Source organism: Pan troglodytes, chromosome 23 (assembly GCF_028858775.2).
Source record: "Pan troglodytes isolate AG18354 chromosome 23, NHGRI_mPanTro3-v2.0_pri, whole genome shotgun sequence".
NCBI classification, from domain to species: Eukaryota; Metazoa; Chordata; class Mammalia; order Primates; family Hominidae; genus Pan; species Pan troglodytes.
In genome coordinates, this window is record NC_086016.1 from 32,935,296 (window position 1) to 32,960,634 (window position 25,339).

The 25,339-nt window shown below is 48.2% G+C and overlaps 1 protein-coding gene across 11 annotated transcripts in view; it reads left to right on the plus strand.

The window, feature by feature from the left end:
* Positions 1-25,339, plus strand: part of OSBP2 (oxysterol binding protein 2) — a 295,322-nt gene that overhangs the window by 177,687 nt on the left and 92,296 nt on the right. The window contains exon 1 of one of the 11 annotated variants that reach the window (XM_009438175.3): positions 9,244-9,432. The exons of the other annotated variants lie outside the window; for them this stretch is intronic. Within the exon in view, the coding sequence (XP_009436450.2) occupies positions 9,354-9,432 (79 nt within the window). The 5' untranslated portion in view covers positions 9,244-9,353. Of the gene's footprint in view, positions 1-9,243; positions 9,433-25,339 lie in introns of those variants that run through there. 11 annotated transcript variants of the gene reach the window in all.

The window sequence follows — 25,339 nt, forward strand, 5'->3', positions numbered from 1 at the left end:
TCACTGCAACCTCTCGGATTCAAGTGATTCTCCTGCCTCAGCCTCCTGAGTAGCTGGAATTACAGGTGCACACCACCATGCCTGACTAATTTTTGTATTTTTAGTGGAGATGAGCTTTCACCATGTTGGCCAGGCTGGTCTCGAACTCCTGGCCTCAAGTGATCCACCTGCCTCTGCCCCCAAAAGTGCTGGGATTATAGGCGTGAGCCACCGCGCCCAGCCACAATGTTGCATTCTTGACCCTTCTGTAGTCTCTGCTTGCTCTTTGACTTTGAACAAAACTCAACCTCACTAAATTTTAATTTTGCAAGCTATATAGCCATGCTGTCTGTCCTGCCCATCCTCACCCAGCTGCTGCAGGGATAACAGTGATTACAGGAATCACAGGAGAAGCTGTCTTTGATGGGGCTTCACAGTCATTCACATCTTCACAGTTAAACTAATTCCTTGATGGACATTGAGATTGACTCTTCTAGCACCAGCCTTGTGTAGGGCAGTGGTGTGGGGACAGCTGGTGCTGGGACCCTTACCTAACTTTTCCCAGATGACTTTTTTTCTTTTTTTTTTGAGATGGAGTTTTGCTCTTGTCATCCAGGCTAGAGTGCAATGGCATGATCTCAGCTCACCGCAACCTCCGCCTCCTGGGTTCAAGCGATTCTCCTGCCTCAGCCTCCCTATTAGCTGGGATTACAGGTGCATGCCACCACGTCCAGCAAATTTTTTATTTTTAGTGGAGACGGGGTTTCACTATGTTGACCAGGCTGGTCTCGAACTCCTGACCTCAAGTGATCCACTCGCCTCAGCTTTGGGATTACAGGCATGAACCACCATGCCCGGCCCCAGATGATGTTTGAGTGCCCGCCTGTGCTGGAGATACTATCCTCACAGCTCTGCATAAGGAAGTATATGAGTCAGCCTGGGCTGTTATCACAAAATGCCACAGCCTCGGTGGCTTAAACAACAGAAGTTGATTCTGTCACAGTTCTGGAAGCTAGAAATCCAAGTTCCAGGTGTCGGGAGGTTTGGTTTCTTCTGAGGCCTCCTCTGCTTGTGGATGGCTGCTTTCTTGCTATGTCCTCACATGGTCCTTCCTTTGTGTATATGTTTGTGTCCTCATTTCCTCCTCTTCTTATGAAGACACCAGTCACATGGATTAGGGTCCACTCATATTATCTCATTGGGTTTTTGTTTTTTTTTTTGAGATGGAGTCTCACTCTGTCACCCAAGCTGGAGGGCAGTGGCTCAATTTCAGCTCATGCAACCTCCGCCTCCCGGGTTCAAGTGATTCTGGTGCCTAGTCTCTTGAGTAGCTGGGACTACAGGCACATGCCACCACTCTCAACTATTTTTGTATTTTAGTAGAGATGGGGTTCCACCATGTTGGCCAGGCTGGTCTCAAACTCCTGACCTCAGGTGATCTGCCCGCCTTGGCCTCCCAAAGTGCTGGGCCATATGATCTTGTTTTATCTTAACTACCTCTTTAAAGGGCTTATCTCCATAGAGAGTCACATTCTGAGATCCTGGGGGTTTGGACTTCAACATATGGATTTTGGGGGGACACATTTCAACCCGTTACAGGGAGATAGCACCATGTCTGGATGAGAATCTGGGAATTAAAGCTCAGAGAGGCTTCTGTACTTGCTTTCAGTCACAATAAGCAGCTTGTAGATCTGAGCTCAGACTCCTGTGTTTGACTCCAAATCCCAGGGCTCTGGGTGACCTGACTGGTGTTAAAAGTCTCTGGGCTGGGCCGGGCACGGTGGCTCACACCTGTAATCCCAGCACTTTGGGAGGCCAAGGCGGGAGGATGGCTTGAGCCAAGGAGTTCAAGACCAGCCTGGGCAACATGGTGAAACCCCGTCTCTACAAAAAAATGCAAAACTTAGCCAGGCATGGTGGCACGTACCTATAGTCCCAGCTACTGGGGAGGCTGAGGTGGGAGGATGGCTTGAGCCCAGGAGGCAGATGTTGCAGTGAGCTATGATCATGCCGCTGTACTCCAGCCTGGGTAACAGAGTGAGACCTTGTCTTTTTTAACAAAACAAAACAAAAAACCTCTTTGGGCTCCACTACCCTGACTTCCTGCTCACTAGTCACCCATCTGTGTCCCCACCCCATGGCCTCATAACTCTCACTCCCTGGGCAGGACACCTACTCCTTCGATATCTTCTGTACTTCCTCTGTCCTCTTGAGAAAGGGTTTCGCATAATAATTCAATTAACTGAATGTATTATAGCTTGTTACATTTTTACTGTTGCAGTGGGAAAGACTGCATGGTGTGATAGAGCATTTGCAATGCAGGAAATTCCCCAGTAATCTCACTCCCTCACAAACCTGCTCTTAATGTTTGCGTGTTACCTTCCCATCTCCCCTCAGGACATACACTTGTATTTCCTGTGTTTGGCATCATATTAAACATGGCCCTTCATGCGCTTCCCTTTTCACCCCACATTATAGCTGTTTCTTTCTCTTTTTTTCTTTTTTTTAAAAATTTCTTAGCCCAAAAGGCCATCCTCTATCTTTTCATGCTCATTTTAATGGCTGTGTAATATTCCACTGAGTTGCCATACTCTAATATTCTGAATCATTACAGCTGTCGAGCATTTGAGTTTCCCATTTGTGCTATTACAGATAATGATGCAGTAAATATCTTTGTACAGAAAGCTTTTTGCTTCTCTCGAATTATTTCCTGAGGGAAAATTCCCAGGAGTCAGATTACTGAGTTAAGGGCTGCAGCAGCATCACAGCGCCTTGATGAACTGAAATATCATGTTATGGAGCAAGCATACCAGTGTCCCATGCCAACAAGTGAACATGTCAGCTGCACTGTAATCTCACTGGCATTTGCTGTAAATAATTAAATACACTTTTGACAACTTTTATATAAGGATACGCCAAGGCTGCTTTAATTGGTGTTGCTTTAATAACCAACAAAGGAGGAACATTCTACAATAGATTCAATAGATTTGTATTTTCAATTCCTTTTGTTGTCACTTTTACTTTTAAAAAAGAATCATTGAAGACGGCATAAATGGGCAGTCATCCCTTGGGAATTCCAGCGCTGTTATTATCTTGAGGAATCTGTCGGTGAAAGTAGTATTTAGACTTCAACAAGCAAAAGGCTTCTTGGTTAATAACTGACATAGCAATAGAACGGGCCTGAGAAGAAGCTGATGTCCTCAGACCCACGTGGCGGGACTGATCCCAACTCTCCATCCAGGTCCTCCAGGTAGCCTGGCCCACCAGCAGGCCGCCCTTTCCAAATGCATGTGCAGGGATGCCAGTGCAACCCCGTGCTGGCTCCAGGGCAAAACCTTCCAGGCTCAGCTCCCAGAGAGGCGGCCTCTGTCTCTTCTGTTGCCCCTACCAGCAGAGGGCACGTGTGGACAGTCAGGCCTAGGCACCACCCCTAGCTTTTCCCTTTTTTCAAACTGAATGGTGCCCTTGGTGCCCTCTCCCTCATTCTTTTCCTCTTCTTTTTTGAGACAGTCTTACTCTGTTGCCCTGGCTGGAGTGCAGTGGTGTGATCTCGGCTCACTGCAACCTCTGCCTCCCAGTTCAAGCAACTCTCCTGCCTCTGCCTCCCAAGTACCTGGGATTACAGGTGTACGCACCACACCTGGCTAATTTTTGTATTTTTAGCAGAGATGGGGTTTTACCATGTTGGTCAGGTTGATTTTGAACTCCTGACCTCAAGTGGTCCGGCCGCCTCAGCCTTCCAAAGTGCTGAGATTACAGGCATGAGCCACTGTACCCAGCCCCCATTTCATTTTTCTGATCTAAAATAATCAATGATAAATGGAAAGTTTTTTCCCTTGGAAGTTTTTTAATTGCCTAGCAACACATTATCACAAATTGCTCTCAAATTAATTCTTTGGCTTCAGTGCAGAATCATTTATTAATGAGGATGGCAGTCAGCATCTAAGAATGGCTATTCTTAGAACACTGCTGCTTTAAAGGGCTTCATTCTTAAGATAGCCCCACAAGGACCATGTATGCCTCACAAACACTTGGAAAACCTGATTCTCCAGACAAACACAGAGAAGGTCACTGCTTCTCCCCTGTGGGCCCCAGCCCCTCATTAGTGATGAGCCCAAGGCCAGGAGGGGGAAGTCAAAGATCCCCAAGACCCACAGCGGTTGAGGGCTGTGGCCAACTTGGGTCAGGAGGCCACCACTGGATCTTGCTCCCATGGGACTCCCAAGCTGGTGCTGGTATCTGTGTGGTATCATCAAGGGAGAGGCAAGGGTGCAAAGGGGAAAGGGGGTTGTGAGGAGGAATGCACCAGCAATGCAGACAGAAGGGAACAGTGATGGAAGGCTTGGGAAGACAGGTGGGTGATGTGGTTTGATAGGCTGGGGTGAAAAGGGCTCTTGATGAGTGATTATGTTGCTTTCATGAAGCAATTTGATTGATTTATTCATTCCCATGCACCTACCATGTGCTAGACCACATTGGAGGCTGAGACTAGTGAGAAAAGGCCTCCAACTCTGCCCTGAAGGAGTTCACAGTCTGTTGTTGGAGATAGACAAGTAAATAGGAATCTACAGTGGGTGTGCTAGGCCCTGGGAAAGAAAGCTCAGGGCACTCAGGAAGCTCCCACTTGAGGAAATTCACCTGTGATCCTACTGGGTTTTTTGTTTGTTTTGAGACAGGGTCACCCAGGCTTGAGTGCAGTGATTTGATCTTAGCTCACTGCAGCCTTGACCTCCCCAGGGTCAAGCAATCCTCCCACCTCAGCCTCCCAAGTAGGTGGGACTACAGGCATGCACCACTATGCCCAGCTAATTTTTAAAATGTTTTTACAAAGATGGAGTTTCGCCATGTTGCCCAAGCTGGCCTCAAACTCCTAGGCTCAAGCAATCTGCTCATCTCGGCCTCCCAAAGTGCTGGGATTACAGACATGAGCTACCATGCCCAGCCAGTCCTACTGTTTTAACATGTCAGTATATGCATACTTTTCATAGAGTTACAAATATGTTGTGTGATTTGCTCTTTTCCTTTCAGCATTTTATTTTTAGCACGGTTTATTTCCCTGACATTATCACTTATATAAATCTAAACAGCTCCCTGATATTCCATGAAGTTGATGAAAGAGTGGATGAAATTCACCTGCTGTTAGAGTTAGGTTGCTTCATTTTTGCAACAGATGGCATTGGGTGCAGAACTTTTTGCACTTGTGATGAGTCCAGTTCATCTTACTGGGCTGTAGGGTGTGGATGTGCTTGCGATTCTTAATGTACTACCATGTTGTCCCCAAGGCCTTGCAGTAGTTTCTGGGGCCGCCGTGAGTGCCTGGGGGACATATCTCTCTGTTGCCTCCATCCAGCACTGGGATGAATAACAGATACACACAACCACATCAATATGAATATTATTTGTTGAATGTGTGTGTGTGTGCCACATTATTGAGCAAAGGAAGGAACATAGAGGAAACTGAGTCTGATTAGTAATGTTCTGGTAGCAAGTGGAAGTGGGAGCCCAGCTTCTAGGGAGGTTGTTGCAGGAGCAGCAGCCCAGGTGGGGCGTGACAAGGAAAATGGTAACCATAGACATGGGAGGAAAGCAAAGAGTTCAAAGTGAACAGAGCAACCAGTTTGATGTAGGGTCAGATAGGAGTTTGGAGGGTTGCAGCTGCCCCCGGGATTGCCAGCACAGGATATTTGGGGTAAGTGAACCTCAGGAAGGTTTCAGAGTTGGTGCACTTGGTTTTAGGAGGTCACAAAGAGGAGGGCTGGAGGCCCAAACCTAGACCTGTTCAAAAGACACCCATGGGCCAGGTGCTGTGGCTCACGCCTGTAATCCCAGCACTTTGAGAGGCCAAGGTGGGTGGGTCACCTGAGGTCAGGAGTTCAAGACCAGCCTGGTCAACATGGTGAAACTCTGTTTCTACTAAAACTACGAAAATTAGCTGGGCGTGGTGGTGCATGCCTATAATCTCAGCTACTCAGGAGACTGAGACCAGAGAATGGCTTGAACCCGGGAGGCAGAGGTTACGGTGAGCAGAGATCATGCCACTGGACTCCAGCCTGGATGACAGAGGGAGACTCTGAAAAGACACCCATGATGCATGAGTATAGATGGCTCACAGGAGCGGGGCTGGGGTTCAGACTCACGCATACGGTTATATGAGGGAAACTTTGTGACAGGACTCAGGGCAGCCAGTGGAGCTGTTAGAAGAACCCATCGGTCATCTTAGGCTCAGTCTCTTCGGCTTCTTTGACAAACTGATTCAACTAAGACTTTGCAGCTAATATATTTTCTTTAAGGACGAGTTGGCACCCTTCTGGCTGCCTGTTCAGCTAGGTTGTAGATTTTTAAGTATTTCACATGAGCAGAATCTGATAGTTTTTTGATTGTGACTTATAGTGTAAAATGATTACATAGAAAAGAGAAATAGTGTGTGTGTTTGCTTTAGTGGGACCACATGATTTTTTAAAATTATTTTTTCTGTACCATTTTCCTTTTGTTCCAGGGTATGTTTTGTTCCCTTTCTTCTCAATTACCCAGCTGTAAGCCAGGCATGGCTCTGGATGAGAGTGAATAGACAGTGGGGCTAAGAAAGAAGTTCAGTGACACCAGGGTTCACCAGCAGTGAGGGTGGCATGTGGCACTCAGCTCCTCTGCCCTCCTCTTCTTCAGCCTTTAGGACAGACGGCACAGTTCTGCATTAGAGTCCTCCAGATTTCAGATTCCACGATACTCATAATGCCTGGTTAAACACCTTTGGTTGGATTTATTCTTGCACATGCAAATCCTTAAAAACAAATTGCCTGTATGTTTCTGAACGTTTCCCCAAAACATTCAAAACACGGCTCTGACCAAACACAGTGGCTCACACCCATAATCCCAGCATTTTGGGAGGCCGAGGTAGGAGGACTGCTTGAAGCCAGAAGTTCCAGCCCAGCCTAGGCAACAAAGCAAAAACTTCATCTCTACAAAAAATAAAAATAAATAAAAATTAGCTGGACACGGTGGTGTGCCCCAGTAGTCCCAGCTACTCAGGAGGCTGAGGCAGGAGGATTGCTTGAGCCCAGGCATTTGAGTCTGCAGTGAGCTATGATCATGTCACTGTACTCGAGCCTGGGTGACAGAGTAAGACCCCATCTCTAAAAAAATAAAATAAAATTTTAAAAATAAAATTAAAAACAAACCAAAACACTATTCCAGACCCCAGCCCCCCTCATTTTTTCTCATGAGGCCTCTGGGAGCCCAGGGCGCAGTAATCTCTTTAAGGGACGCTGCAGAGCATGGTTCTCTGAGTGTGGCCTCCGAGGTCAGCCAGACCAGGCCAGTTCCAAGCCTGGTGACCCTGGGCAAGTCACTTGACCTCAGAGCCTTAGTCTCCTCATCTGTAAAAGAGGGTGTTGGTGAAATTTATCAAACAAGGCTTTTCTGTGAGAATGAAATGAGGAAACGCAGGTCAAGCATGCAGCCTGGTGTTCTCAACACTCTATCGCTAGGACCATTTCCATCACTGTGGTGCTCTTCATTTTGCAGCCAGAAAACCAAGGCCCAGAATGGCTAAATGCTTTCTATCCCCCTGCCCGGCCAGTGAATCTAACTCAGTTGTTAAGGATTAATTCTCCAGGTGAAAGAAGTACTCAGTTGCCTCAAAGGCCTGGAAGGGAATTACTGACCCAGCACCACCTTCCCTGGGTCTATTAGATGTTAAAACAGGAGCTTTGATGTGTATTTGAAAAAGCTTTAAGTTGGTGAAAATGGATTCCGTTTCAATAAATTACATTTGATCAATTCCTTTGCTTGAGCTCCTGCAAGGTGGCACAGTTAGGTAGGGCTCTGTTGGAGATGAACCAGTGGCTAGAACTCAGTCCCAGGGCCCAGAGTCTGTAGTCCAGTGGGAAAGATGAGACATACATAAGGCAGAGCGAAGTGGGAGCCTCAGCAGAGGAGTGGGGCAGGCCCAAGTGTGGAGTTGAAGACCTCTGAGTGGGAGAGTGTCAGCGTCTGACATACAGTGAACAGGATCTCTCAGCTGTTACATTGTGCAGAGACTGTGCGGACCAGAGTGGGAGCAGAGAGACTTGCAGGGAGATTGTGTAAGAGTCCACAGGCAAGATGAGGGCATAGCAGGCCCCAGAAACAACATGCAGGTGGTGAGAGTCAAGGGATCCTGGCTGTATTCTACGGGTACAGCCATCATGATGTGCTGACCAACTGGATGTGGATCTAAGAGACAGAGAAGTCACAGACGACTCCAGGGTTTCTGACCCGAATGATGTCACTAGCTGAGGTGGGGAGGGTTGAGGAAGAGTGTGGTACAAATGGCGGTGGATGGGGGATGGGTGTGCGGGGATAGGGAAGCTCAGATTTGGACAGTTGGGTTTCTGACGCCCACCACACATCCCACGGAGATTTCGGTGGGCTGCCCGGCGGAGGCGGTGGGCGCTTCTTTACTGGAAATTTTTGTCAGTGAAACTTGCTGTATTTACCTTGTTGAGCGTTTCTGTTAACATCTGAAACTCTGGGGAAAATTAGGATTCTTTAACCTTGTAGACCTAAAAGACACAGAGGCAGTTAATTTCACTTAACGCGAATTTATTAGAAACAGCTCCTTTAGAAATCAGCGTTCTCTGATCTGTAATAAACCTTGTAATTAACTTTGCCGACTTATTGGTTATGCCTGTGGGCAGCTGGACAGTGGAGTTGTGTTCAAAGGCCTGGGCAAATACCTTGTGACCAGATGCCTGCAGGCCTGTGGCAGCAGAATTAAGGGAGCCCAGCTCCCCGGGGCCCTGCCTGTTGCCTTCTTCCCGCATGGTGGCCAGGTGTCTGCAGGTGGCCAGACACAGGTGCACCAGCCACCGCAGCGGGGTCAGAAGATGAGAGGGTCTCAGAGGTGACCCCGATTTTCTGGAATCACCGTCAGGCCCCTGGCCATCCCCATTTCCCGCGTGCCCCTTAGCTCTCAAGGGCATCTTTGCCCTTTGAGATAAAGCAACACCGAGCTTGTTGCTGCAGGGGACAGCACTTTCGCTCGGATTTTCGCATTAAAATGTGACATTGAAGTGGGGAGCCTGCATGGGCGTCCGCGGGGTCGCACGGACCAGCAGGCGACGCGCGGGACGAGGCCGCGCTCCTGGGGCGGGAGGAAGTGGTAGGCAGCACCGCCGCTCAGGCTGGGCTCGGCTCCCGCGGCGCGGACGGGGTTAACGCGCTCATGCACCGGGTGGCGGGCGGCAGTGGTGCATTGTGGTAACGCGGCGCCGGGACCCACGAGTGTCCGCCACCTCCGCCGGGCGGCCCACCGAGCTGTGCACGCGTCTGTGCAAGCCCCCGGGACCCGGCGCCATGTAGCGCCCCGCCGATTGGAGGCTGCCCCGCCGCGGGAAATGAAGGGACGCGGCTGCTGGGACACGGCCTCCGTGCGCTCCTTCTGCAGCTCCGGCTGCCTGAATAAATTTAAGAAGGGTTAGTGCTTGCCGGGCTTCCACCCGGAGGGAGGCCAGGCTCCCCGCGCATGCACGCCCGGTGCCTGGCTTTGCTGCGTGATCGATCCACGGGAGCCTCTGATGTCACTCCCTCGCGGCGTGGGGAGCGCGGGGAGCCTCGGGGAACCCCTGTCCCCGCACCCCGCCGGCGTGCGCTCCCGGCTTGCTTCACGCGCGGGGCATTTTGGAGAGGGGGCTGCGGCTAGAGACTTGTCCGTCTAATTAACCTATGCAAAAAGAAAATGAAATATAATCTATATCTTTATGAAAAGAAGGGGGAAGCGGTGGTCGGTGTTTTATCCACCCATCTACCTCTTCTTCCCCAGAGTCGGCCTGGGGTCCCCTGGAGCCCTGGAGCCCCTGTAGAGTCGCTGATTTGCCCACAAGGGCCTCGTCCTGGGGCCACCAGTGGTGTCGGCTTTGCTCAGTGCGTGATTCTCCGAGTGGCAGCCTGGGTTTGAGCAACCCTCCCTCCCCCTCCCGTGGTGATCCTGAATGACTGCCCTGGCCTGTGCAGGCTCACAAGCCCAAGGGCCCTTCCTAGCGTGGGGGAAAACCTTAGCTGTCTTAAATGGAAGACTTGCAAACTCTGTAAGCTCTTGCCTGCAATTCCTGATGCTTGAAACCTTCTTTATTGGAAATTTTGCGTGAGTGAAATTTGCTGTATTTACCTTGATGAGTGTTTCTGTTAACATCTGAAACTCGGAAAAATTAGGATTCTTTAACCTTGTGGACTTAAAAGACACAGAGGCGGTTAATTTCACCTAACACGAATTTATTAGAAACAGCTCCTTTAGAAATCAGCACTCTCTGATCTGTAATAAACCTTGTAATTAACTTTGCCTGCTTACTGGTTATGCTAATGGCTTCATAAGACCTTGGTCCATTCCAGAGGACTTCGAAGTTGCAGGCTGCAAGCCTCAGCCCAGGAATCCCATCCAACCACGTGAGTTCTCTTGAAACACCATATGAGGTCTTAGGGTGTGTGCAGTTGTAAACGAAATGTATTTCATTAGGAGTTGATACTACACCTCCATCTTAAGAGTCCTTTAAGGAAACTGGCAAGTAAATTTCGTCCAAAGTGTGTGTTCTGGTTTTAGAGGATTGGTCTTAGTTTCCAGTTTTTATTTTGGATATAGCGTCATTTCTAAAGCAGTTATGTTCTTTACGCGAAATTTAAATGATGTTTCTGTTATCGGTTTGGATGGATTTATTCCGAGGGAGAATTTTGGAGTTAGTTTTAAAAAGAAAAGACATTGTTTTTTTTCTCTTGGCTCATCTAATGATTTTCTTGGTTGCCCTTGTCTGGAAGTGTTAACAAGGAGCATTGGACCTGATGTCTGCTAGCACTTGGCTTGGTTGTGGAGGAAAGTCACCTTTGTAGGGAACCTCAGGTGTGACCAGAGCAGCTGTATCTTGAGAGCAGTGACGGGGTGACCTTTTTGACGGCCAGACCCCTCTAGGCCAGTCAGCCTTCCATCTTATCCTTCTGTTGGTGTCCTGCCCTGCACAGCAAGCCTGGGGAGGAGGCGGCTCAGGAAGTTGTGTGTTGGTGGGCACTGTGCTTAGAACAGGGCCTGGAGCAGAGCTTGCTGCACCAGAGGGAGGAGGCCCAGCGGCGAGTGCAACAGTCAAGAGCAGCCAGAACTCAGCTACCATGTCGGAGACCCTAGGCGGGGAATACGGGAGTTTGTCCCTCAGGTGTTCTCTGTGAAAGTGGGCCTGGGAAGGCCAGAAGGGTGTTTTCAAGAGAAGCTGGAAATCTCAGTTTTTATAAGATTTCCACATACAAACACATACATAGCTAGGGGTTGCGGGAAGCCTAGTTAGGGGTCAGCTTTGGGAGGTGGGAGCTGCCTAGCCCCTGACATCATTATGGGAATTGATTGGGTCCTCGTCCCCACCATGCAAACAGGGTGAGACTGGCCTCCTGTTTTATACACGTCAAAGGGTATTCTGGTGAGGTGTCACCGCACACAAATTTCCCCTTAGGAAAGGGTTCCAATGAAATTGCATCATGCACCTAAGCCCATCTTTGTGCAAGTTGAAGAGGGAGCTGGGCTTGCTGCCTGCTCCGGGATGCCGAGGGATGAGGTCCAGGTGGTGCCCATTTCAGCAGCAGGACAAGGTCTGGGCTTACGGAGGTGCATCACATGGGCCTCTATTCTGGAGGTCCCGTGGTATAGCTGGGCTGTCAGGAGCCCTGGCTTCTTGTCCTGACTCTGCTGCTCGGCTGTGTGTCTGTGCCCGTCTGTGATTCTCAGTTGCCCCCACCCTTGCAAACAAGGGGAAGCTTGGATTGAAAGAGGTTCCAGAAGAACAGATCCCCACCCTGCTCCCAGATCTAAGCATGTGAGGAGCCCTGGGCAATGGCATGTTCAAAGCACAGCCCCACTGCTTGCCTGGCCTTCAGCCGACTTCTTACCTTTTTGATCCTCAGTTTCCCCATCGAAAAGATGGCATTAAACCTACTTACCTTGGCTGGGCACGGTGGTTCATGCCTGTAATCCCAGCATTTTGGGAAGCCGAGGTGGGAAGATCACCTGAGGTCAGGAGTTCGAGACCAGCCTGGCCAACATGGTGAAACCCCATCCTTACTAAAAATACAAAAATTAGCCCAGCATGGTGGCGTATGCCTGTAATCCCAGCTACTCAGGAGGCAAAAACAAACAAAAAGCCCTACTCACCTGGCAAGGTTGCTGGGAGGTTGAAATGAGATACTATGCATCTGTGCCTACCAGTCTGTCAATCACCTATGTATCCGTGTCTCTGTGTGCTTCAAACAGAGACTGGTGGGCAACAATGGGGGAAGCACCAACTTGAGGTCTCTTGTAAGTGCTGACTTCAGCCCTTGGCCATTCTCCCCTTTGCCTTTGTATGTGTGCACTTATGTGTATATGCACATGTACAGATCTGTGTTGGACTCATGGATCTTTTCTGGTTGGAACGTAAGTCACGAGAGCAGAACGTGTGAACCCCATGCCCTGGCATCGTGGGCTCACCAGAGGTCAGAGTCTGGTGGCCTTGGGCAGGCCCTGACCATAGTACTGCCAAGGTCATCAGTTTCTCGTCTGCGGCCTCAAAGCACCCCTGCTTGCCCACAAGCCAGCCTTCATACTGAGCCCAGCTCTGATTTTCCCGGTGGAGAGAGCTGAGCTGAACTTGCAGCTGACTGGGTGATGTGTCTCAGAAACAGGAGGGGATCAGGGTGATGGCAGCCAACATGGGCCATCAGGGGCAGACATACCAGGTCAGGCGGTTAGGTTCTTTGCACAGACCCCCAGAAAACTTGGTGGCAACGGTGCATCGGCCTCTGTGAGTGGCTGTGATGTGAGCACCAGGTCCTGGAATGTTCTGAGGGGTTATTGTTTTTGATGATGTGTTTGCGTCTTTAAAGGCCAGGACAGAGAAGGAGCCTCATGGAACTTCAGCTGGGAATTGATGGAGGACACGGGGTCCTTCAAAAATTCACAAATGGGGACTTTTAGGGGACAGCTTGCCAAAGTGCACTGTCTATATTTGGCATCTGCTGAGGTTCCTGGGAGGAAGGACTAAGGCCTGAAGCAAGGGACTGGCTCTGTGCTCTAATCTCCTTCCCTGCACCTGCAGAGTGGCCTCCTGGTTCCCAGGGATTCACATTTGCCACTCCTCGGGCCTAGTCTCATAGCATGCCCAGTCCAGCCTCCCTCTGCCTACTTGGCCCAATCTCCCTGCCCCTCCCTCATAATAAATTCATCCTTGCAGGCGCAATGCCCATTCTAGTTCCTCCTGAAGTTTCCCCTGACCTCCCAAGGCTGGAGGTGCCCCCTCCTTCGGACCTCTCCTGGGCCCCTTCTGTAGCAGGACTGGGTTGTTTGATGCAAGTCTCACCCTCCTAGAGGCTGTAAGCTACCAGAGATGGAGGCTGGGTTTTACCTGTGTCTTAATGCCACTCTCTCCCCTCCAGCACTCAGCACTTTTGTCTAACTGGTGTTTGGAACCGGCCCACCGCCTGGAAGTGAACGAAGGGAAGGGCCATCTGAGACTGAGGGGCAAGGAGCATCCTTGGGTGGTGTTTTCTCTCTGGTTGGGGGCCTCAGCTTCCTGTTCTTCCTCTGGGGCATTCCCCTGGTGCACTCCCCTGGTGCACTGGGACTCCCCTGACTCAGGCTGGAGTCTTTCCTGCCCCCACCCTTTCCATTCTGGTCCCACTGTGGAACTCTGGAACAACCAGGGAAGCTCCAGCAGGACAGTGGGTCTCTTAGGTGAACCTGGAGTGGGGGGATCCTGGAGAGCTTCCTGGAGGAGGTGACACCCAGCTGTGTATTGGAGGATGAGTAAGTGGAGGAGGTGACACCCAGCTGTGTATTGGAGGATGAGTAAGTGGCAGGTGAGGATGGGGATGCTCAGTTAGGTTTCAGCGAGGTGTCAGGACCTCATGATGGGTGAGATATAGAAAGGGGCCCTGCCAGTGGGTTGCATCAGAAAGGACAGATGGGCAAGAAAGGATGTGAAGTGGAGAGTTGTGAGGGCACAGCTCTGCTGGCTCTGGAGGTGGTGTGTGGCTTGTGGAAAGGAGGCCTCATGGTAGTGCTGACCCCATTTATGTCTTCCCACACCGAGTTGTCACTGTTACTTGGTGTGACTCACTGTGAAGCGGTACCTTCTGCCATGCAGACCTAACATGAAAGAGCCTCTGGCCACTTGCTTTTGGCCTAAGGTGGTGAGAATTCTACTTGGTGTCTTAAAATGATGGCAGTAATACGTATGGAAGCCCCTGCCCATCCTGGCACATGGTAGCTGCTCATTAGTAGTAGGATCCTTTCGATCTCCTCCAGTATAAATCTGGCTCCTTATAGGAATGCACATTATTTTACAAACAGACCTGTTGGGGAAGTGACGTTTTACTGCCATAATTTGCACAGAGGCCAAGAAGAACGGTTTCAAGGAGTCAACCTGTCAAGGCAACCATGGGCCCGTGGGCATGGGACAAGTCCAGTCCTTGGAGCCAAATGAGACCTAGGGGAGACATGGAAGAAGTCACCTCAGCTCCCTCATTGGCGGAGTGATGCTCCTCTGCAGCTTGAAATAAGGGGAAAGTGGGAAGCCCGTGGCCCACGGAAGGGTGCTTAATCAATGGTAGCAAGGAAGATAATCATTGGCCATATCATTGTACAGATGGGGAAACTGAGGCTCAAGGAAGAGAGATGACTTTTTCAAGATCACACAGGCAGGAGTGGGGCCAGAGCCTGCACCCCCAGCATTTAACCACGTGTTGGTTGAATGGATGGTCAAGGGGAAGGCTATGGCCTGGGAACCCGCTGAACTCTTGAGGGGCCTGGCCTGAGTGAAGACCACAGTGGGTGGGGCTGGGGACTCACTTTCTGGGGCAGAACCTCCGAGCCTGGGGAATACAGAGAGGTGATCTGGGGGGATTCCTTGTCATTAGAAAGAGGCTAAATGCCAGATGGAGGTCTCGAATCTTTCAATGCTTTTGAGGCAGAGTGAAGAACAGTAAATGGTAAAAGAAGACAGAATTTGTCTTTTCCGTTAGGCAGAAAATCTGGCCAACAGTGTCTGTCAGTCACTCTGTCCCAGCAGCTGCGTAGGGCACATAGTGTCCACAGCCAGGTGACAGGCACCCAGCCCAGAGGGGCTGGGAGTAGCAGAGCCCAGCTCACTTCATCCCCAGGCCAGCATCCCTCTGACCCTGCACGCTGATCCCTTCCCATGAAGGAGGAGAGGACTGGCATGGCCCTGGCTGCCCACACTCAGAGTCCAGGAGGCGCTGGCCATGCCAAGTAGAGAAGATTGAGAATATGCACAGAGCTTGAGGCATGCAGGAGTCCATGAGCTCTGAGGAAAGGCATTGCGAGTGGGCAGGGATCCCAGCAGAGGGCCCGACGTGGGCAAGCAGCTAAGGGGTGGATTGGGGGCACTGTATGTAAGAGTGTCCCAGGTAGGGGGAGCAGCATGTTGGAGGTGCCAGGAGGGCAGCACACCTGTGTGCATGTGAGTGTCACTGTGTGAAGGGCAGGCCTACAGGTAGAGAGGGCGAGAGCTCAAGGAAGGAGGAGAGGAGACGGGGGAGAGGTGGGCAGAGCAGGCTTCCCCCAGTGCTTTTATTGGCTATGCAGAAGTCCCCCTCAGCAAACAGGCTTCATGCCAACCCTGAGCCCCTGGGTAGCGAGGGGTAGTTGTGCTGGACTGGAAGGGCCTGGAGGGGAAAGAGCGTCATGATGGGGCAGTGCAGCAGAGAAGGAGACCCTCGTGGGCCAAGCACCAGCCCACCCTGTGCGCTTGCGGCTGTTCACTGTGCCACAGCATGCCCAGTGACAGTGAGGAAGGCATTGACAGTGTGGAGGCGATGGGGCTGGGACAGGCCCAGGCTCCCCCAGCCAGGCAGTCAAGGTTCTTTGCCACTGGTAGCCCCAAGGAGCCTGGAGAACATAGCGTGCTCTCCAGGGAGCTGGTTCATTTGGCGTTCACGGGTTGGCGTGCAGGGCTGCTGTGGGCTCACTTGGCACCTCGCGTGGATTAGAAAAGGACGCCTCTTCCTCAAGACCCTCTACCCCTACTTATTTTTTGTCTAGTTATTTTTTTTGAGACAGAGTCTTGCTCTGGAGTCTTCCAGGCTGCAGTGCCGTGGTGCAATCTCGGCTCACTGCAACCTCCGCCTCCCGGGTTCAAGCTGTTCTCCTGCATCAGCCTCCCGAGTAGCTGGGATTACAGATGCCTGCCACCACGCCTGGCTAATTTTTGTATTTTTAGTAGAGATGGGGTTTCCCCATGTTGGCCAGACTGGTCTTGAACTCCTGAACTCAAATGGTCTGCCTGCCAAAGTGCTGGGATTGCAGGCGTGAACCAAATCCTCCCAAAGTGCTGGGATTGCAGGCGTGAACCAAATCCTCCCAAAGTGCTGGGATTGCAGGCGTGGGCCACCACGCCGGGCCCTTACCTCTACTTATTTGTAAACTGTTGTAATAGTTTAAAATTGTTCTGATTTGTCAGAACAAGACTCTTCCATTTGCTGGATTTGCATTGTAATAAAAATAAATCTATAGTGTCTGTTGTGAATGGCACTTCCTAGGGCTGTGCAATGTACAACCTGCTCAACCATATGCAACAGCCCTGTTAATAAAAACAATTATTAGTAATAATATTTGACTGGTCCTGAAGGTAGCACAATGACCTCTGTTGCCTCTGGGCAAAGAGAGGGCTGCTTAGGTGCCAGGCTAAGACAGGTGACCCGACAGGGGCCAAAGTGGGAGCAGGGCTTGGGAGACTTAAGTGAAAAGGTCTCAAGGTGGCTAGTGAAATGGAGAGAAGGGCCTGAGTCTGGATGCATGGGGTTGAGCTGGAGCTGGGACTGAGGGGTTTGCTGGATGTACATCTTCTTCTGACCTCATCAGGGAGTGTTCTGTAGGGCACAGCCCTGCCCACTGCAGATTCATTCTCCTGGCATCTGGTTTTCCTATAAAGTGCCAGTCAGCTCAAACCAGCAGCAGCATCTGATCAAATAGATGAGCAATATGAATAAAAATGAAGTTATGGGCTTTGGGCTGCCAAAGATAAATTTCCTTTTATGTCCTGTTTCCCTGTGACGTGTGTGTTGAGTAATGATTCCTGACGCATATCTTCAGAAATAGTAGTTGCTCACACTGGGTGGTGTGTTAGGGCGGAAGGAGGCCACAGACTTGGGGAATGGAACCCCACCTGGACAGCGCCCTGGGGCTGCCTGCGGCATCCTGACCTGGCATGGCCATCAGCCTTTTGGCCATAGGTGGGGCTGGTTAGAGGACAAGTGTCTCCTGGTCAGGCCCACTGGGTGCATCCCTCCACCACGGATATTTTTACATTAGAAGCAGCATAGTTTGTACGGGACAGGGCCCCTGGAATGTGACTCTTAGTTCATTAACCATTTGGTAACTGCTGATCTGCCTGGCAAAATCCCTTTCCCAATCCCACTCCTCACCTGTCCCCCAGCACACATGCTTTGTTTTTGGCCAGACTTTCTGAGATTCAGCAGGACCAATCTTCTGTGCCCTAGGCATTCATTATTTTTAAGGGTTATTTACTGTTTAGACAACAATTCCAGATGTTCAAGAGCATGGCGTTTCCATAGCGCCATTATCCCTTTGCCACTGTTTTTAGGTCTCTATTTTTGGTCAATGTTTTTCCCTTATACAAACATCCTTTTAATATCATTGAGATCCAAAAAAAAAAAATGTCATTTTCACATGGCTGTACATCATAAGCACTTTCCCACGTTATCGCAGGCTTTGTGTTTATTCTTTGGAAGGCTGTGGAATGCCTTTTCCTTCTGTTAGACATTTAGGTTCTTCCCAGATCACTGTAGCCAACTGCTGCCTGAGCATCTTTGGCATGTAAAGTTTTTCCTTTGTGTTTCTTTCCGGGACACATTCCCAAGAATGCAATCGCGGAGTCAAAGGGTGTGAATGCTTCCCTCTAGCAGCCCCATCACCCTTGGCAAGAACGATCCGGTTCATGATGCTTGGGGCGGGTGTGGACAACACCTTGCTGTAAGCTTCCCTACATTAGACTTCCATCATTCTGAGAGATTATTCTTTGGCCAGTATAATGTGCCTTGTTTTCACTTGCAATTGACTAACCAAAAAGCATGAAGTGTCCTTACTAGTTCAGTTATTATTTGTTGTTGCTCTTCGATGGCTTGTCAGCTGCACTGTCTCCTGCCATTGTGTGGAAAACCAATGGAAGGCACTCTAAACGAAGTTGGTTTATGTTGTACATGGCTGGAACCCAAGCCAGACAGGACTTCTTGGGACCCTGGCACCGATCCAGTGTCCTTGGTGGTTGGGGTTCAGAGAAGTGGTCCCTGGAACTGTCATCCCCTAGCAAAACCTGCTTCTTGACTTGTGGGGCAAATGCAAAATGAAAATACAGGGCCCCTTGCAAAAATTATTAAGAATTTCAAGACAGCTGAGAATTAAATCAAGGGTAGGGCCCTTCTGAATTGGGGGTGATGCTGGCACTGCCCCTGTTCTCTGGAGTTATCTAGTGGGAGGTGGCTCACTTGACTGTACTGAATCCACTCTTTAGCTTTCCCAAGGGACACTCCAGATGCAGAGGTCCCAATCCAGGCATGGATGAGAGTCTGATGGGAGGCCACTTATGGCCACCAACAGCCCCCATCCTGCTGCTGTGATCAGCACTCAAAGTCAGCACCACAGGAGAACCTGTTAACCACCCTCTCTGATCTCCTCGGCCCAAAGTTAATTGCCTTCTCCCATGGCCGTTTCTGTGCCTACTTTGACCTCACCCTGACCCCTGGTAGCGCTTTCTGGTGATGATCTGACCTTTCTCCTCCTGCTCCTCTTTGCCTGCTTTGGCCAAGCAGAACAAGTGACCAGGAAGCATCTCACTGTCCTGGGACATTCTGGGCACTTTTTCCAGTATGAGCCTTCATCTTTGTTGTGCCTACTTCACTCCCACCATCCCTCTCTGCCCTTCTGCCCTTGCCCCCTTCTTACCAGCTCAGTTTTCAAGATTCACACTGAAGTCCTTAATGTATCCAGAATTGATTTCTGTATATATATGTAAATGATATGAACTATGCAGTTAATTTTCTTTTTCTTTCTTCTTTTCTTTTCTTTTTTTTTTAAGATACAAAGTCTCGTTTTGTTGCCTGGAGTGCAGTGGCATGATCATGGCTCACTGCAGCCTCGACCTCCCCATCTCAAGCGATCCTCCCACCTCAGCCTCCCAAGTAGCTGGGACTACAGGCATGTGCCACCACACCTGGCTAATTTTTTTTTTTTTCCTGTAAAGATGGGGTTTTGCTATGTTGCCCAGGCTGGTTTTGAACTCTTGGCCTCAAGTGCTCCTCCTGCCTTGGCCCTCCAAATGCTGGCAGGAGCTGCTGCTTGTATTGTGCAAAGCAGGTAATTCAAGTGGCTGCAGATAGCAGTTGGAATCATTGTTTGGACTCATTCTTAATTGGAAATGCCAGGCTCTTTCTGTGATCACGGTCACGATCTCCTTGAAGACAGCAGAGTTTCCTTGCGGGGTATTAACTTCTCAGGGGCCTCCGAAACATGCTGGCATTCTCAATGGACTAGATGGATTTCCACAGAAGGAAGGGGAGGTGACCCCGGTCTCAGGGCTGGGCAGTGGCGCACCACAGGGGAGCTGGGGTGGAGTGCCCAGCTAGCCACAGCAGCAGGAGCTGCATTCCAGGAGTGTCTCCCTGTGAATTGCATAGAGTTTAAAGTTTTTAAAATGGCCCTTGGCTTGATTTAGTTCTTACTCTCGTGGGAAATGTGGCCATATATACTCGTGTTCTTTTTCCACATTTTTCAAAGTTTGATTCAGAAAGGTGTCAGTGCGCGAGTTCTCACATTGAGTTGAGAAGGATTCAGTCACCCATATGAAAGAAAATGTTATAGCCATAGAATCCTAGACTGTCACTGTCAGATGGGGTCTTAGAGATGATTTACCAAACCCCTAGGGTACAGACAAGGAAACTGAGGCCTAGAAACACACAACTGTACAGCTAGGAAGGCATGGAGCCAGCCATCCGCTGTACATAGAACACAAAAGTGCATAAACTTTTGTGTGGATGTATGTTTTCTACACTCTTGGTTATATACCAAGGAGTGGGATTGCTAGGTAATACAGTTTAACTTTTGAGATACTGCTCAACTGTTTTTCATCGAGACTGCACCGTTTTACATTATCACAAGGAATGTATTAGGGTTCCAGTTTCTCTAAATCCTTGCTCTAACACATGCTACTTTCTGGGTTTTGTTTGTTTTTTTATCACTGTCATCCTGTTGGAAGTGAAGTAGTTATTTCATGGTGGTTTTGTTTTGCATTTCTCTAATAACTAATAATGTTGAACATCTTTTCATGTGCTTACTGGCCATTTGTATATTTTCTTTGAAGAAATGCCTATTTAAATCCTTTGCCTATTATCTATTTGGGTTGTCTTTTTATTCTTGTATGAGTTATTTATATATTCTGGATACAAGTCCCTTATCAGATACATTTTCAGAAATATTTTCTCCTATTCTATGGATTCTATTCTTTTCTTTTCTTTTCTTTTTTGAGATGGAGTCTCGCTTGGTCGCCCAGGCTGGAGTGCAGTGGCGCGATCTTGGCTCACTGCAACCTCTGCCTCCTGGGTTCAAGTGATTCTCATTCCTCAGTCTCCTGAGCAGCTGAGAATACAGGCATGCGCCACCACACCTGGCTAATTTTTGTATTTTTAGTAGAAACAGGGTTTCACCATGTTGGTCAGGTGGTCTCGAACTCCTGACCTCAGGTGATCTGCCCGCCTCAGCCTCCCAAAGTGCTGGGATTACACCATGCCTGGCCTGTCTTTCATTCTTGATAGTATCACTTGCAGCACAAAATTTTTAATTTTGATGTTTAATTTATCTATTTTTTTTGTTTTGTCATCTGCTTTTGTAATATCTAAGAAACCATTGTCTAATCCAAATTCAAGAAGATTTACTTCTGTGTTTTCTTCTAGGAATTTTATAGTTTTAGTTCTTGCATTTAGATCTATGATTCATTTTAATTTTTTTATATAGGGTAAGGTTGGGATCCAACTTCATTCTTTTGCATGCTATCCCAGCACCATTTGTTGAGAATATTTTTGTCTCCCCATTTAATTATCTTAGCACCCTTGTTCAAAATCAGTCAACCATAAATGTAAGGGTTAATTTCTGGATTTCTAGTCCTATTCCAGTGATCTATATGTCTATCCTTATGCCAACACCACACTTTCAATAGACACTCTTAATTTGAATGTAGTTGAATTTATCAGTTTTTATAGATAGGACCTTTTATATTTCTGCCTGAAGACCATACTGGTATTTTCTAAAAATTTTCTCCTGAAAAGTTTTCAAGATTCACACTGAAGTCCTTAATGTATCCAGAATTGATTTCTGTATACATATGTAAATGATATGAAATATGTAGTTACTTTTCTTTTTCTTTTTTTTCTTTTCTTTCTTTTCTTTTCTTTTTTTTTAAGATACAAAGTCTCATTTTGTTGCCTGGAGTGCAGTGGCATGATCATGGCTCATTGCAGCCTCGACCTCCCCATCTCAAGTGATCCTCCCACCTCCGCCTCCCAAGTAGCTGGGACTACAGGCATGTGCCACCACACCTGGCTAAATTTTTTTTTTTCCTGTAAAGATGGGGTTTCGCTATGTTGCCCAGGCTGGTTTTGAACTCTTGGCCTCAAGTGCTCCTCCTGCCTTGGCCTTCCAAATGCTGGGATTACAGGCGTGAGCCACCATGCCCAGCCATTAATTTTATTTTTCTGATGTGGTCAACCAAGTAGCTCAGTGCTATTTATTGAGCAGTTTCTCTTTTCCCCTCTGATCCACTCTACCACTTCTGATGACTGTCAGAGTTCTACATATGCTTGGGTCTGTTTCGGGTGCTCTCTCTCATTTCACAGAACAATTTTCTCCCCTGCTTTAGTACCACAGTACCTTAAGTACTTTATAATATAGTTTGATATCTTGTAGTTCAAGTCCCCCTGCTCGCTTATCAGGGTGCTGTTATTCCTGTTTTAGAAATGGGAAAACAGGCTGGAGAGGTTATGTCCCAGGCCATAATGCTAATGACTGGCAGAGCCAGGCTTGTTTGAACTTGGGCAGGCCGACTTGCAGGCTATACCCTTAGCCTCTGAATTCTGCTTCCCTTAATGGCAAGCACATACAAAGCTATTTGTTGTTGGTTCACATTTGCTCCACTGGCCAACGGTTGAAGAACTTTCCTCCTTCCTTTTCTTTGCCTGGCAAAAGGAAGACACATTTTCATTGTAACCCCCTGAATATAATGCTTAACCTTCTGCTGCTGCCAAACCGGAGATATTTCGGGAAAGGTAATTCAAAGGTATTTACCACTAAGTTTATGTCTTTGGGCAACCTTTCAGGCAAAGGTGCTGATGCAGGCGTGGTTCAGTGAAGAGCTGGTGGAGCAAGTGGGATGCAGCAGGGCAGGTAGCCCCAGGGTCAGCAGACACAGCAGGCAATTGGGAGAGGAGAGACTCCAGAAGCCCGAAGAGGTGATAATCACTGGAGTTCTGGTTGATATTGGCCAGGAAGAAGGAGGCTTGGGGACTTAGTGGCTTTTAGGGACTGCTGCCTGTGTCCCCAGTGCCTTATGTAGTAGCTGGCACATGACAGGTTCTCCGTCAACTCTTGTTAAGTGGGTGAATGTGATTAAAGAACCAATTTAACAGATCAAAGATGATAAATTGGGCCAGGCACAGTGGCTCACTCCTGTAATCCCAGCACTTTGAGAGGCCAAGGCAGGCACATCACTTGAGCCCAGGAGTTCAATACTAGCCTGGCCAACATGGCAAAACCCCATCTCTACAACAACAACAACTAAAATACACAAATTAGCCAGGTGTAGTGGCATCTACCTGTAATCCCAGCTACTAGGGAGGCTGAGGCAGGAGAATCACTTGAAACTGAGAGGCAGAGGTTGCAGTGAGCCAAGATCATGCCACTGCACTCCAGCCTGGGCAACAGAGTGAGACTCTGTCTCAAAAAAAAAAAAAAAAAAAAAAAAAGTTTGCCCTTAACCCTAATGGACCTTGGCTTCCTTTTTTGTTCCACTGGGGGTAGAGAAGTGGTTATTTGTGCCCAGGCAGTGATGCAGAAGCATGGAAAACCACTGAGACCCCTTTGCTGGGGTCCCGCTCGTCCCCATGAGAAGGAGGTGGGCCATTCTACCTAGCAGTGCTGTGCGCTGGTTTATAGGTAGCTTGTGGCTTCCAAGAGTCTGCACTGTGTGAAGAAGAAACTATTGCAGAAGAAAAATGCCTCTACTTTTCTCTTGGTGCCTAGCTCAGAAGGAATGGAGTCCATTGTCATTCCAAATGGCATTTCCTAGAATCTGGGTCACCCTGCAACTCCCTGAGCATGTGTGGCTCTGAGCCCTGCCCTCGTTTGCCAGCTGCTGAGGCCGCGATTGTGATGTGGTTCTAGGCAGGTTCGGGGTGAGCAAAGCCCAGGGTGTGACAGGGTGATGCAAGCCACAGGAGGAGTCAGGACCTAAGGCCGGGCTAAATCTTGATGCCAGCATTGTCTTGGTTGCTTCCTTTGCAGCCCTGAAGACTCTGCTTCTTACACATTGGTTGGGCATGTGAACCCTCTTTAGAATAATGTAGGTCTTCATTTTTCCAAGCTCACATGTGCTTTTTGTGAAAGAGCATCATCGTTATTTTTAGTGAATGCTTTGTATGTGCCAAAAACTATGCTGTGCTTTTTATGTACATTGTCAAATTTAATTTCTTTTCAGCCCCTGAGGTACATATTTTTTCTATTCTGATTTTAGAGAGGAAGAAACTAGACACAGTGAGATTAAGTCATTTGGTAAAGATAGCAGAACTGTAAGGTTCAGCAAGCCAGAGCCCACCCTTTTAGGATCTAGACCTTGTCAGGATTCCTCGTGTGGCAGAAAGCTGTCCAATTTAGAGGGTCCCAGCAGCAGCCTCATGCACATCCCGAGCATGAAGCTGTGGCATGAAGGGGACTGGAAAGTTAAATGTGCTTCTCTTCCAACTTGTGTTCCAGTGTTTGGAGTCCCTGGGGATGTGATTGCATAATACTGTTAATTCCCTGAGGATAAGAACCAGGTCTGATTCATATCTATGAAATAATTGGAAAAATATAGGAAAATATGAGGAAATAAAAGTATATAAACCCACAAAACAAATACTTTAATGTACTTTTGTGTATTTCTTTTTCTTACGTTATTCCATTGGCTGGAACCTCCAGTACAATGTTAAATAGAAGTGATGACAGCAGAAATCCTTGCCATGGTCCTACTCCTGGGGGAGAACATTCAGTCTTTCACCATTAACTACGATCTGCACTGTATGTTTTTTACAGATCTCTTATCAAGTTGAGCAAGTTCCCTTTTATTCCTAGTTTTCTGAGAGATTTTATGACAAAGAGATGTTTAATTTTGCCCAGTGCTTTTTTTTTCTGTGCCTATTAAAATTATTATCACTTGGATTTTTTTTCTTTAGTCTGTTAATATAGTGAATTATTTTGATTTTTATATTTTGGTCCCACCCTCAAGGTTTTTTTGTTTTGTTTTGGTTTGGTTTTTTTATTATTATTATACTTTAAGTTTTAGGGTACATGTGCACAATGTGCAGGTTAGTTACATATGTATACATGTGGCATGCTGGTGTGCTGCACCCATTAACTCATCATTTAGCATTAGGAGATATACCTAATCTCCCCCCTCCCCCTACCCCACAACAGTCCCCAGAGTGTGATGGTCCCCTTCCTGTGTCCATGTGTTCTCATTGTTCAATTCCCATCTATGAGTGAGAACATATGGTGTTTGATTTTTTGTCCTTGTGATAGTTTACTGAGAATGATGATTTCCAATTTCATCCATGTCCCTACAAAGGACATGAACTCATCATTTTTTATGGCTGCATAGTATTCCATGGTGTATATGTGCCACATTTTCTTAATCCAGTCTATCATTGTTGGACATTTGGCTTGGTTCCAAGTCTTTGCTATTGTGAATAGTACCACAATAAACATACGTGTGCATGTGTCTTTATAGCAGCATGATTTATAGTCCTTTGGGTATATACCCAGTAATGGGATGGCTGGGTCAAATGGTATTTCTAGTTCTAGATCCCTGAGGAATCGCCACACTGACTTCCACAATGGTTGAACTAGTTTACAGTCCCACCAACAGTGTAAAAGTGTTCCTATTTCTCCACATCCTCTCCAGCACCTGTTGTTTCCTGACTTTTTAATGATTGCCATTCTAACTGGTGTGAGATGGTATCTCATTATGGTTTTGATTTGCATTTCTCTGATGGCCAGTGATGATGAGCATTTTTTCATGTGTCTTTTGGCTGCATAAAT